This window comes from Equus przewalskii, chromosome 13 (assembly GCF_037783145.1).
Source record: "Equus przewalskii isolate Varuska chromosome 13, EquPr2, whole genome shotgun sequence".
Lineage (NCBI taxonomy): Eukaryota > Metazoa > Chordata > Mammalia > Perissodactyla > Equidae > Equus > Equus przewalskii.
In genome coordinates, this window is record NC_091843.1 from 8,352,098 (window position 1) to 8,366,038 (window position 13,941).

Consider the following 13,941-nt stretch of genomic DNA (forward strand, 5'->3'; position numbering starts at 1 on the left):
TTCATCGCTCAACTCCTCAGTTCGTGGTGCATATAGACAGAACCACAGTTCACTTCCATAACCCCTCTCCCCAACGAAATCTCCAAACCTCTCGCTCCTGGGGTGCCCAAACTCGCAGAGCCTCCTCCCTTGCCCGAGCTTCTCTGGCTCGCTGGCCCCTCTCACACCTGAGCCCCAAGACCATGCCCTCCTAACGCACCTAGAACCCACCTGTCTCCAACATCTGTCCCTACCACCCGGCGCTCGCGGATCAGCCGCGCCGCTCCCTAAGCGTCATGTGGGGATTGCGGACACCGACCGCGCATGTGCGGAAATCGGTCGCACACGCAGGATCTCTCAGACAAGCGAAGTGTTGCCGCGGAGTTTCCGTCCCGGTCCGGATAGCCTTGGGCTGCCAGGAAGTCAGGAGAAACTAGCCGGAAAGAGAGCCCACTCGCATGGCTTTCTGGGATATGAAGTCATGGCACTTTGGAGGTCCTACCTTGAGGGACCCCTTAATTCTTTAGCTTTGCACGTCCCGCATTCGCAGTCCAGAGCTACTTTCGGCTCAGAATTCAGCTGCGGGCTACCAGGAGAGATTGGCGTAGTGTGCGCTTCCCGTTCCCACAACGCTCTGCGGGGCACGCGGCGCCTGCTGGGAGCTGTAGTCCTCGCTCTGCGTACTGCGTTCGCCGAGGGGGAGGGCGGAGCTGCCGGCGGCCCGGGCGGGCTGGCAGCTAGAGTGGGTGCGAGAGCCGCCTCCGCCTCTGCCGCCTCCGCCGTCGCCTTCTCCGCCCGGGCCGTTCGCTGCTGCGCGGGGAGAGCGAGGCGGGGCCGCCATGGAGCCCGACTCGGTGATTGAGGACAAGACCATCGAGCTCATGGTGAGTGCGGCCCGCTGGACCGTCCGTTCTTCCGTCCGTCCGGCCCGGGGCGGGCCTGCCCACCTCAACGGCCGGCGCAAGGCCGCCTCTGGCCCTTCCCCGCCGCCTCGGCCCCGACCTGGGGCCCCCGCCTTCCCTTGCGTCGGGCCCGGCGCAGTTCCTCCGAATCCCTCGAGATCTCAGGCCAGACCTGGCCCGGCCCCCTCCATGCCCCTCGGTCCTCCCTCCCTGTCCTGTCTCCGGGCCCATCTCTCGAACGACCCTCGCTCGCTTATGCTCTGGCCTTAGCTCACCCTCGTTCTAGCATCTCATTCTCCTTCTTTTAGAAGGGGATTTTTTTTTTTCTCTATTTCTCCATCCCAGGCCTGCCCCGCTCTTGGAAGCCCCACTCAGGCCGAGTGAGATGTTGGTGGGAGGGGGTACGAAGGAGATCGGCCAGGGCCTCGGTCTTCTCGTCCTAGTAGGGGTCTCAGCACCCTCTCCCCAACCCAGGGCTGTGCGGATGCGAGGATAGGCCTGCAGGGATGGAGGTGGGGAGCTCTTGGGTTTGAGGCTGTGACGGATAAGGGGCCTTTTTACCCGGGCCCCTGTGGTGTCCGGCTTCTCGGACAAAGGGTTTCCTTCTCGGCCGAGAGGGATGTTTGCATAGCAGGGCCCCAGGTACTCTGGATTCCATCTCCCAGGAAAGCAAAACCGTAACTTCACGTTTTCCAGAGGTGCTTTGGGAAATTGGGGAAGAAGGGGGAGGGGTGGTCCTCATCACTGCCTCCAGTTCTTTCTTCTTACAAAAACAAACAAACAAAAAGGAGAATCCTAGGCCCCCGGGGAAGCGATCACTCTTCTGTTAGAAACCAGTGGTAGCCGGGCCAGACTCCCTGGCCCCACGGAAACCCCAACCCCCTTCTGCCTTAGGACTTGGAGCTAGAAGGCGTTTTTAGAAACAGGACCATGAGAGGGTGTCTAGTAGAAGCGAAGAATTTGCTACTTGGTGAATGATTTGGTGGAAGAAATAAAATATGGCAGCTATGACCTGCCAATTTGAACATTAGGGAAATCAAACTGGGCTCTGGAGAGTTTGTAGGAGGAAGTCTTTGCCTCAGCAAATGGACATGCCCAAGGTTTCTCCTGTGGAAACCTTGACAGTTTCTTTGTATCTCTCCTGACACAGTAACAACTTCTACTCCAGGGTTGAGAGGAAAGGTGAAAGAATGTACTTAACCCAGCAAAATGTTCTCCTAGCCAGATTTTCTCCAGTGTGAAAATGTTTATTGAGTCAGTGATTCCACTGAGTAGGGTCGGTGACATCAGAGCCACTTCCCTCATTTAACGCCATAAATAATAAATGGTGACACTGAAAGTCTGTTGGATAGCTGCATGGTTTCTGTGGATGATGGTATCTGGGGAGTTGAGATGCATGTTTGAAAAATGGAAGTACAGTACCATAAATACAGAGGCAGCTTAATATTTGCTGTCCTTTGCATAATTCACAGAACTAGACTTCTCCGGCATTCTTGAAAACTAGGGGAAAAAATGCTCCGGTAGTTTCTGATTTGTGTGTCTGTGCGTGCGTGTGTGGTTGCTTTCTAAGGGATACTGTCACTTGTGAGTTTTTGGTTTTCATTTATTAAGTAATTTTTCCTTTTCAGTATAATTTATCAAACTATTATTAAAGTCAAGCCTTGGATATTCTCAAATTTTGTAATGGGTTATTTTAGTAAAATACCTTAACTGAAATGACATAGTACATATTCTTATAGATGTACAATACATGTACTTACACAGGAGGAGTACTTCATATCAAAAAATCGTAACTTGGTACCTCTTTGAAATTGGCTGTTCTGTGCTCCTTCCATTTCCATTCATTTAAAAAATAACTAAAATGTCTTTATTTTCAAAAGAATTAGAAGAAGTACAGTGTACTCCACTTGCTATCTTTGAGTGTATGGTAAAAAAAAAAAAACCTGTGGCCTAAATTTACTGACTTCCTATGCTTTTAACTTAAAAAAATTTTGATTTTACATGATTGTGCTTGTCTATGATCTGAAAAGATTTCAAGGGCATCATAAAGTGGGATTCTTAGAAAATTTAACGAAGAGTTTAGTAGTTATCTAGATCAATTTTGAAATGGCTTTTCATATGCAGATTTTGGTATTCCTTCAAAAGGATACCAGTTAAGACTCTTAGGCAACCCTTTTCATGAACATATATGTATTTATTTAGATAGTACAGGTGCTTAACAACTGATTTAGTAAATCTAGCATCAGATGTAGGAGTGATAATGCCTTAAAATCTAATTGTATATGGCTTTTTGTGTTCACTGCATTTTAATTACAGTTTCCAGAACTAGGTTAAAAATATTTTTTACATTGGTTTCAAAATAACGTGATTAAAGGAGGGCAAGGGGTTAAACTGATGGTATTTTGAAGGCCTAAAGCATGAAATATTTTTAGGTTTTTATGAGTCAGCTTCAATACTCAAGTATTTGTGATTGTGCTGCCTGTACCCGTTTGGTACTTAATGGTTAACAGGATAACTTTCATTTGATATTCCAGAGCGGGCTATAAGAAAGAGAGGAAACAGACTTCTTGGGTATCTCCAGTTTCTTAATCTTCATCCTTCTACTTTCTTTGATTTTGATTCTTTCTCATTTGTTTTTTTTCCTCGGACTTTTTTAGTTTACTAGGAAATAAAGCTGGTGATAGCAGAATAATTAAATCTCCAAGATGTAACCCTCCTTGTGACTCCTACCCCTGCCTGAGGCTGGGTCCAGAGTGCTTCTCCAACTGCCCTACTTCATAGGGATTAGTCTTTAATATAGACTATAAACTCTTGATTGAGACAACGGAATTTACAATTGCTGACGGTAATTTAACCACCAAATGACTTTCATGGCCTTGTATTGGCCTAATACTGTACGTAGTTTATGGGACTGTTTTTCAAACTTAGGACTCCGGTGAAATCAGCTTTACTATTAATGAGGTAGAAAAGTAGTAATCCATTTTGGAAATATACAAGATTCGCCAGGCTGTGTCTAGTGCTGTGGACTGGAAAGAATGAAAACTGTATTTTATGTATCATATGATATTTCTTAACGCTTGCGTTAGGAATATGAGTTGATGTTCAGGCGCTCATCACTAGAAAGCACTCCAGAGCTGCTGACTGGGAGAAAAATGGTTAGTCCTCCCTGTTAGAAGGTAGCAGAAGTTGATGTTAAAAGTTGAGGAAAGGTAATTTTGCTCCATGTGTGTGAGTGCGCCCACCCCCAGACAATTAATGGGCAGTTTATACTCTATCGTTAGCTGTCAGATGGTTCCCTTCTTTGCTAAGTGACCTTAAGTGAGTCATTTCCCTCCTGTGTTGCCTCTAAATGGCTATGTTACTCATTGAATGTAGTAATTTAGGTAAAATACATTGGACCTTATTAAGAAGGTGTGATATAAATGATATTTTTAGAGCTGTTTGAAGTACAGGCTGGACACAAGGCCAAGGAGATGAGAGAAACTGATGAGTGAAGTTACTGGAAATTTTTCTCTTTTTTTCCCCTTCTTGTCATTGGCTTCTTAAGTGGAGTGAGTGAGTTTGTTTAGTGACTCCTTCAAGAGCTTGGATCTTACTTTGTCACTATCACTTATCCTCATTTACCTCTAGCCGTGTGCTGATTTACCAAAGGCAGATTAAATGGACAAAGGTTTAAGTTGGGTCCAAATGAAATAAACCACATGCATATTTATAGACCTCATTGACCTGCCTCAGGTGGCTGTGGCTCAAATATATCAATTTTTGCCCCGATTTTGGACTAAGTTAGACATCCTTTCAGATTTGACAAGGATAAACATGATCTTGCACACAAGTCTTGGCACTCTTGGCCCTAACTGCTGTACCCTGAAAATGAAGAGAGCCAGCACAGGGGAATCACTGGCCCGTTACATAGATTCATGGAACATCACATATTTCCCTCTGAGTAGTGCTGTGTGATCCTGGGAATCCTAGAAACAAACTTCAGTGCTGCAAGGTAGCTAGGATCCTGGGTTCCACTTGGTGATATTTACACTTTAAGGGAAAGAAAGCATTTCAAGTCCTAGTAATTCGAATTCCACCCTCCCTTCCAGCTTTTCTTCCCTCATTCCTCACTTGTTCTGTATTCAAGCCAAAGTGTGGAGGACCCTGGTTCTTCACATCTGCTCGCACTGTTTTGTTTGTCAGCAGTGATGTGAGCTGACCTAAGCCCGTGTGTTGAAGGCTGCTGGTGTTCACAGGAGGGACCTAACAGTAGTCGGCTCCTCGGCCAGATTGGCTTAGGTCAGATCTCAGGAATCCTCTCTTCCACCTAGGCTGATGAAGTCCTGTTCCATCAAAACACAATTTAGATGCCACCTCTTTTGATGTCAGTTTATATTTTTGGTGGCAGATACCTCTTTGTTTTTATATCTGTTATATTGCCTATATGATAATCATTGTTAAGTGAAATGAATGAATTCTACCACGTTGTATTTATCTCATGGTCCTTAACGTATTCCGGGCTTGTATTATAGTTTGCTGTTTGTGTCCCCTATGAAATGATCAACTCCTCACGGTGCCTTCTTGCAATTCAACAAATGTTGAGTTGACTTTTCCTCTTGATTGTTGACATACGTTATTGCTGTTTGCCTGTATCTAAACTATCTTCTGGAAATTCTTACCTGTGTCACTGATTCTCATAGTAATTTGTTCCAAACTCTTATGGGACTTATCTTGTGATCATGCCTGAGCTTCTACCCAGCGGCTGTATCTGATTATCCTTTGAATCCTTCACAATGCATAGCACTTGGGTGTGCAACACATAGTTATTGATTTACATTCATGTTAGGTATTTTTTTTTCATACTGTGAAACTTTTTAAGATTTCCTTTTGATAACCTTAAGACAAAGGTGGAAATGAATAGAGGAGAAAGACTGGTAAGAGGGAAGTGGAGGGTGGTGTGTGGCACACAGACATCCATAGACATTTTGACCATTATTTTGAGACTTTTGCACAACATACAGACTGATTTACATACATCCCAGAAGGTGGTTGATACCAAAGTATTAAGGAAACCAGACTTTTTATATCTGTTGTGAACTTGCCAAACAGTCGCTAAGTTCTAAGGATTCTGTGACCTTAGAGAAGCATGATTTAGCACAAAGGGCTTGGGCTTGAAAGTGAAACACCCGAGTTTGTATCCTAGCTCTGTCACTTGCTAGCTGTGTGGCCTTAAGAAAGTTATCCTTTCTGTGGTATGTTTCATTGTCTGTAAAAATAAGAAGATGCAGGTATTGCTCCGAGGTGTTGGGAGGATTATATGAGAGATGGATGTGGAAGGACCTTGCGGGGGGCGTGTCTCTCAGCACCTGCTTCCCGTGCTAACTTTCCCCACAAGGCCAGGGACCGTGTTTTGTAAAGCACAGTCGAGACAGATGGTATGAAGATTTTTTAATTTTTCCCTCCGAGTTGTGAATGTATTTATTTGTGAAACTTTACAGAGGCCTAAAATTCATTTGCTTTTAGCCATACATTTAATGAGGCATCTTTGGGGGAAATGATGACATCAGACAGAATCAGTACTATCTTGGAAATCTGGGAAGTACTGTTACAATTATGAAGAACTACCAATTAGACCACATTAGACCGGTACTCTAACTACGGCGAGAACCCACCCAACCCTCTTTTAGGTTTCGTAGTAGAAGGAGACTGGTGATAAGTTAATATTAACATTGAGTATTGTGATTTTGTTTGATCGGTTTAGTTTAGATGAGGAAATTAGGATTTTTGAATTCTTATTCTTGTTTTAGCAAAGCTAATGATTTTGACCTTTAACAGAATAAGCAGTGAGTATCATACAAGATTTCCTCCTCAGTTGTTATGTTGTTCGTTAAATTAGTTGACAAAAGAGGAAAAAACCTGTTGGTCCAGAATGTGCTTGTTAACCCTCAGTTAAGTTTCTGCTGATCACAATTGCCTAACAGGAAGTTTGTCTTTGCAGGCAAATGAGAGACAACCAGGAAGACCTGACAGTCCAGTAGGGTATCTCTAACCTGGATCTTATAATTGTTTTAACAAAATTCAGAAATTGCAGGGTCCTTTGATGTCAGCAGGAAGCATTTTTAGGAAATTCCCTTTCAGGGTTAGTCAACAATGATGAAGACTTCACAGAATGGAAAGCTGTGAAGTAGAAACAGTGGGACATTAATATGTAAAATGAAAAAAAAAGTCTTTGTGAATAGAGAGATATATGAATATAAGTATAATGAATATAGGAAACCATTCTCTAATAGCAAGCCTTTGATCCACAGAAGAACAGGAAAAATTAAATGAGGCTTTACTATTGAGAAAAAAGGAACTTGAGTAATTTATTTTAAAGATTTTTAATTTTTTTATTTTTCCTTTTTCTCCCAAAGCTTCCCAGTACATAGTTGTGTATTTTTAGTTGTGGGTCCTTCTAGTTGTGGCATGTGGGACGCTGCCTCAGCGTGGTTTGATGAGCAGTGCCATGTCCGCACCCAGGATTCGAACCAACGAAACGCTGGGCCGCCTGCAGCGGAGCTCACGAACTTAACCACTTGGCCATGGGCCGGCCCCTATTTTTAGTTTTATTAAGAGTTAAATTGAGAACACTTAACCTGTTTTGAGAACAAATAATAAAATATGTTTTGATTCTGTGATCACTTGGGAGGCTAGAAGAGAAAGGGGCAGAGGACAGGAAGAACTCAGTCCTTACATTCCTGGTCTGGCATTTATTAGTCTTTGTATCTCTAGCATAAGGCATGCCACCAATTAGGCATTCAATAAATGTCTATTTGAAGGGAAGAGGGGAAAATGAGCTCACTAACACAGGGAAAAGGCCTGATGATTCACGAGGTTCAGAAATGAGTCCATTAGTCCAATTGTTGTGGATGTGTTTTGCTGTAATTGTTCAGCATTTTGGTTCTAGCAGCAAGTTATATTTTGAAAAGCAGAGTATATTGCTTTAGCAGTTAGTTACTAGCCATAGCTCACTAGGTGCTTTTATCAAAATGGGGTTTCCAGGTTATAATTACGCTCCAGAGTAATGTCGCTTAATGGGAAAAACTTGAACCCTTGTTCTTTGCTTGAGATTTTACTTACGTGATTGATCTCTTTTAAGTTGTGGGTATTAAGATATTTCCATTTGATTATGGTGAGGTTAATCATAGACTAGCATTTCAGACACTTCAGTTACTTAGCCTACAACGTGAGAAGTCAGAACATCTTTAGTCATTGCCTGTGGACTATTTATTAACAAATTTGGGAATTTAAAAATTCGCTGGTTTCAGCTGGATTTGAGATTCTTTGTCACAGACACAGTCTTTTGCTGTTAAACACAAAGACTACTTGGGCAACATTATAATGTGTTTTGTTTTAACATTACTATTGTGGACCTTAGAATTGTGTGGCTCTGTTAATGAAATCCTTTTTTTTAAAAGATTTTATTTTTCCGTTTTCTCCCCAAAGCCCCCTGGTACATAGTTGTATATTTTAGTTGTAGGTCCTTCTAGTTGTGGCATGTGGGATGCCGCCTCAGCATGGCCCGACAAGTGGTGCCATGTCCACGCCCAACATCCGAACTGGTGAAACCCTGGGCCGCCGCAGCGGAGCATGTGAACTTAACCACTTGGCCACGGGGCCGGCCCCTGAAATGCTTTTTTTTTTTTTTTAAAGATTTTATTTTTTTCCTTTTTCTCCCCAAAGCCCCTCGGCACATAGTTGTACATTCTTCGTTGTGGGTCCTTCTAGTTGTGGTATGTGGGACGCTGCCTCAGCGTGGTTTGATGAGCAGTGCCATGTCCGCGCCCAGGATTCGAACTGACGAAACACTGGTCCGCCTGCAGTGGAGCGCGAGAACTTAACCACTCGGCCATGGGGCCAGCCCCCCCTGAAATGCTTTTTTAAGTGGCAAGATCTAGTCAGGATGGTTCCATTCATTCAGTTGTGTTTTAGTTCAGCTAGGCTGAAATTTTACTCCTCTGTATTTTTGTAGTTCTCCATTCTGACGTTAGTTAACTTAGGGGCTTTGAGAGTGAAGTTTGGTTTCTTCTGCCTCAGGAATTAGGGCTTTTCTGATCTTTGGACGTGGGAGACCGCGTGCTCTGTGAAAAGGACCTGGGCTCTACCACCTAGTAGATGTGGGGCTTTGGGCAGGTTATTCCTTCTCATCTTTTTTGAGAATTAAATATGAGTAATGAATGTAAAGGGCCTGGCCCGTTTTTAGTAAGGTTCGGTATTGTAATTACTGCAGGAACATTTTGGCACTAGTGTGGCAGTTGGGGAAGTAGCAAATTTATGTGCAAGCAAGTTCACAGTTCATAGTCTTCTGATTTTTTAAGTTTTTATCTGTGTCATCCTGTTGAGTGCCTTTTTCTCTCTCCCTCATAGTTTGTTTAGAATTTGCAGTCTAATGGAAAAGCCGGCCTGGTGGTAAAAGCATGTTGACATAATGTGGACTGGGCATGTGTATTTACAGGTGTCCTCTGGTAGATTGTTTGCTGGTGTTCTTGATTATTTTTCCTAGTTTACCCACTGCCTGGCCACTGTGGGGGATTGGCCTTTGTTGAATCAGAAGTTCACTCTGAAAATTATGTCATGTTTTTAAATGTCCTATATTTCAGCTGAGTGTTGGAAATTTGGGTAATGTGTAGATTTGATGTCTTATATGTAACAAACCAAAAGATTTCTTGTTAATATCTTTATTGAGAGATATTTGAGCTCTCCCATATCATTAATTTTGGCTGACAAACATTTTGTAATAGTGGAGGAGGTGTTTTAGAAAATGGATAAGGAGGTTCATTGTAGCTCAATGGTCTGAGACAATTTGTGTGGAGAAGAGAGTAAGTTTTTAGCTGCTCTTATTTGGAAATTAGATGCTATTTATCCTGAGTGAATATCACTGTTAGGGACGTTTCCATCTTTGCCTTGTAGAGTTTCTCAGCCTTCTCAGCACAGAGTAGGAGTGCTGTCGCAGACCTTCTGTGCCAGATAGCTGACTCAGGGGTCGTAACTTCTTTCCTGTGCCTCAGATCCACCACTCCGTTGACCCTTCCTTCCATTTCTTGGTGGCTGTCCTTTGCCACTGGTGCCATGGTGGGTGTATGGATTGCTTTCTATCTTTCAACAGTTACCGAAGTGCATGTTTGGGATTTTGTTGAAGAAAGCTGGATACGGTAAACGGAAAGAATCTTGGAAGCTGCTTGACTGCTGTCTTTTCTCACACTAGTCTGAAAGGGAATACTCCCATTCATTCTGGATTGGTGGATCTGAAGTACAAAATATTTTCCAGGTAAGCAATTACCCTGTATTGTTTTGTTATGTAGAACTCAACTCACTGAAAGAAACTTAAAAACAAGATTTCTTTACTTTTTTCCATTAATAGGAAAAGGAAGAAATGTTAGACATTTGTGCTTAGTGTTCATGTCTGAGTGTGGATTAGTGAAGATATGTGTGGCGGAATTGCTAGTACAAACTTTGTTTCAGTGTAAGAAGTGCATTTGTTTTTATTATAGGCTCAAATGGTTTATAGTAATAGTTCAGCAGGAAATGCAGTAAACAAGAAATTTTGTTTGGGAAATAGTTTGTTAAATATGGAAAACAAATGATAATTTTGAGGCATTATCTCATGGTTTCTGGTTAATACCTAGTCAAAATAGTTTTTGTAGTTACCATGTAAAGTAGTGGTCTTTTATTCTTAGGACTCTAACTGTGGCAACTGTTTATTGACCATCTGTTAAGTGCCAGGCACCGTTGTAGGCTCTTTACATATATTTCTTATTCAGCTGGCACATGCTTTACCTATGTTTTGCAGATAGTGCAATGAAGCTCCTAAGCGTTAAATAAGTGCGAGTTGCCCAGGGTCCTACAGCTAGTAGGTGGCCAAGCCAGGCTTTAAGCTTGAGTCTGTGTGTCTCGAAGCTCTGCCTCTTTCAGTGACCACATGTGCTCAAATTTGTGCTTCAACTCAAATTGCCTATCTGCAAGAGCAAGGTGCAGTTTTTTATAACAGGTTTCCACTCAGAGAACACATGATAGATCATTGTTTGGTGTGGTAGTTTAATGATTTCTGGTGCTCTCCCAGCTTAATGAAAAAATCAGAAGACCCTCAGTTAGTTCATCCAACAAACATAAAGGTAACTTAGCGAGTATAAGAGAGGCAGTGCGTTTAAATGTCAAAACATGTTTTATACAGGGAAGTATCATTTGGTCTAGTGAACTCAAAGCTGCATCTTCTCACTTCCTCCCTAGTTTTTAATGGTTATTTAAATAGCTCAGTAGCTTATTATGTAGACTTCTTTTGACCTGTGGTTTGTCAGCCTTACAAGTAAGACATTGGCAAACAACTCTCTTGAAAACATGAGTTTTTTGAGTATTTAATATTCTCTCCAGATTACCTATTCCCTTTAATATTAAAAAAATTTCTTTTTATCATAGACTGACTCTCTGACTTTTGTGATCCTTGTTTTAGTTTAACTCCTTTATATTTGCTAATATTTCTCCTAGGTGAGCATTTGTCACACTTGTCATCTGAAGAACTGTTGGAGGGGGTGGTGGTAGTAGAAGTTGAAATAATAAACACTTACTGGGCACTTATTCTGTATTGAGCACAGTTATGGGCACTTTCTCTGTGTAAACTCATTTTATTTTCATAGTAACCCAGTGAGGTAGGTACCATTATTTCTACTTTACTGATGAGGAAACTGAAGGATGGGTAGTTAAATAACATGTTAAAGGTCACGCATCTGGTAAGAGACAAAGGTGAGATGTGAATCCAGGCACTCTGGCTTCAGAGAACGTGCTTTACCCTCTATGCTATATTGCCTCTAGAGTGTCATCCAGTGGTAAAAAGAGGGGCTGAAATCCCGAAGACTAAAACTCGATGTTCTGATTTGAAGAAGCCATTGCAAATAGAAAGGAAACAATTGTTGTTGAGCATCTATTTCTTACCTTCTGTAGAGAACAGTAGCTCTCCAAGTCTGCATTAGCCAGCTGGGACCATCAGGCTGTTTCCCCAGAGGACTCACAATAGGGTTAGTTTGAGATTATCTTCCAAAACGGTGCTGTGATGATGGAAATGTTCACTATCTCTGCTGTTCAGTATGGTAGCCACTAGCCACATGTGGCTGTTTTGAAATGTGGCCCTGTAACTGAGGAACTGAATTTTTAATTTTACTTAATTTAAATTTATATTTAAATAGCCACATGTGCAGTTTTAGAATTTCCCTTGATCCTAGATTTGATCCCTGGTTTAACATCTATAGAAATTTGATCTGGTCAGCATGCTCAAAGCATCTCGTTATCCCGCTGTTGGTCTTCCATTAACCAGCTCCATGAGACTGATGTGTAAAGCCAGAATTCCACTTTATTAATTTATAGCGATATATGTGTGTTAGCGTGTATTAGTATAAACTTTTCTGGTAGGTAGATTTGCTTACTGGGTCCTAATTAATTTGCCAGTTTAAAATTTTCAAATAAGAAACAAGAGTTTGAGGGACCTGAAGACTCGAGCCATGTCACTAGAATATTCTCTTAATGTGGGTAGACTTTACCTATCAGGTCAGATCATAGTCGGGTGGCTTAGTTAGCATGGACTCAACCAGGGAGGCGAGATGCTTACTGGACGGGGACTGAGGCAGCCTCCTTCAACTTCCTTTAGGGATGGATGATTTGGCAGAACCTCTTCCTTCAGCTTCTCTGCTTGCTTTTACTTCCCAAATCCTTTGCTGATTAAGGCATTCATTTTTAGGCATGTTTGTACATTCAGCTTGAGTGCACTCTTGATTTATAGGTCTGGGAAGCCCTTTGCTTTCCTTAAGGTGCCTTTATCACTGCTATGATCCATTTTGTGCTCATCTTTGACTCTAAGAAGGCAGTTGAATTTTCCTTGCTTCCCTGTGGCCTCTTTCTACTGAAACGCACGTATTAGCTTATTTAATTTGGTCATATGGTGCGGGGTAGAATAGGAACATACTCATAAAAACTATACCTGCTGGGACATTCTCTTTGCATTAAATCATGTTATTAAATGAGCTTGTTTTTAGCTCACTTTATCACTATTTTGAGACTTGTTGCTCCTGCCGTTCTTAAAGTAGAAAGAGTAACATAACCAGATTTTCTTGCATGTGTAGGATAGATTGAAAAGACTGAAGGCAAGGAGACTAGTTAGTTCAAGTGAGCAGTAATGAAGGCGAACCAGAGCATGGACCGTGGGCGTGATGGGGATGGATGGACTTAAAAGAGATGTGGTGGGAGGATCTGCAGAACTTGGGGCTGGTTATAGGAGTAGGAGATGGAAGGAATATGGCTATATGAATTTTAGATTTTTGCCTTGGGTACCTGGATGGATGTTTGTTCTCTTTTCCAAGATAATGAATACTTGAAGAGCAGATTGGGGAGGGGAGTCGGAGAAAGTATGAGTTGAGTTTGGGTTATAATGTATTTGAGTTGCCTGTGGTTGAATCCTCTAAGAGAAGTATCTGGGAGGAATATTGATCTGGAGCTCACCAGAGAGAGCAGGGATAGAGAGAAAGATTTGGGAGTTTTTAGCCTCAGTGGTAGCTAACTTTACTTAGTAGAGTTATGAGATTACTCAGAGTATTGATTGAAGACTCTATCTATTGGTGTATGGGAATGCCGACATAAAGGAATGCGCCACAACTAAGTTCAGATCCTGAGATCATATGTGATACGATGAAGAGCTGTTACCACTCTCTTCTTTTCATCTCCATCTGGGAATTCTGTTCCAACCTGTCCCAGTCAGCAAATTAGCTCATTATGTTTGGGTTGTGGTTTTCTTTTCCACTGTAGTGCTTTGTTTAATTAACAGAGGTACTGTTTTTGAAATGTGTTTTTAAAAACTCCATGTTGTCACTACACATCTTACATACATTTATGCAAATTCAATTCCGTGTATCTGGTGACGAAAACAAGGGAAAAATAACCTAAACAGTGAAGGTTCTGGATCAAGCGTGAGAGGGGAAATGGAGGTCTGCTCTTCTCTCAGTCTGTCTCGGTTCTTGAATGCTTCTCATCTAGCTGTGATGAGTGTGATTATGGTATT

At 42.2% G+C, this 13,941-nt stretch overlaps 1 protein-coding gene across 23 annotated transcripts in view; it reads left to right on the top strand.

Annotated features, from left to right (window-relative positions):
* Positions 1 to 295: 295 nt before the first annotated feature.
* Positions 296 to 13,941, top strand: part of FBXW11 (F-box and WD repeat domain containing 11) — a 124,364-nt gene continuing 110,718 nt past the window's right edge. For 3 of the 23 annotated variants that reach the window (XM_070570331.1, XM_070570335.1, XM_070570334.1), the window contains exons 1-2: positions 653 to 863; positions 10,009 to 10,170. Coding sequence is in view for 14 of the 23 variants with exons in the window: in XM_008509770.2 (XP_008507992.1) it covers positions 819 to 863 (45 nt within the window). In the remaining 9 variants the exon portion in view is untranslated. Of the gene's footprint in view, positions 864 to 10,008; positions 10,171 to 13,941 lie in introns of all 23 variants that reach the window. The other 20 variants (XM_070570336.1, XM_070570342.1, XM_070570344.1 and 17 more) reach the window with 12 other exon arrangements.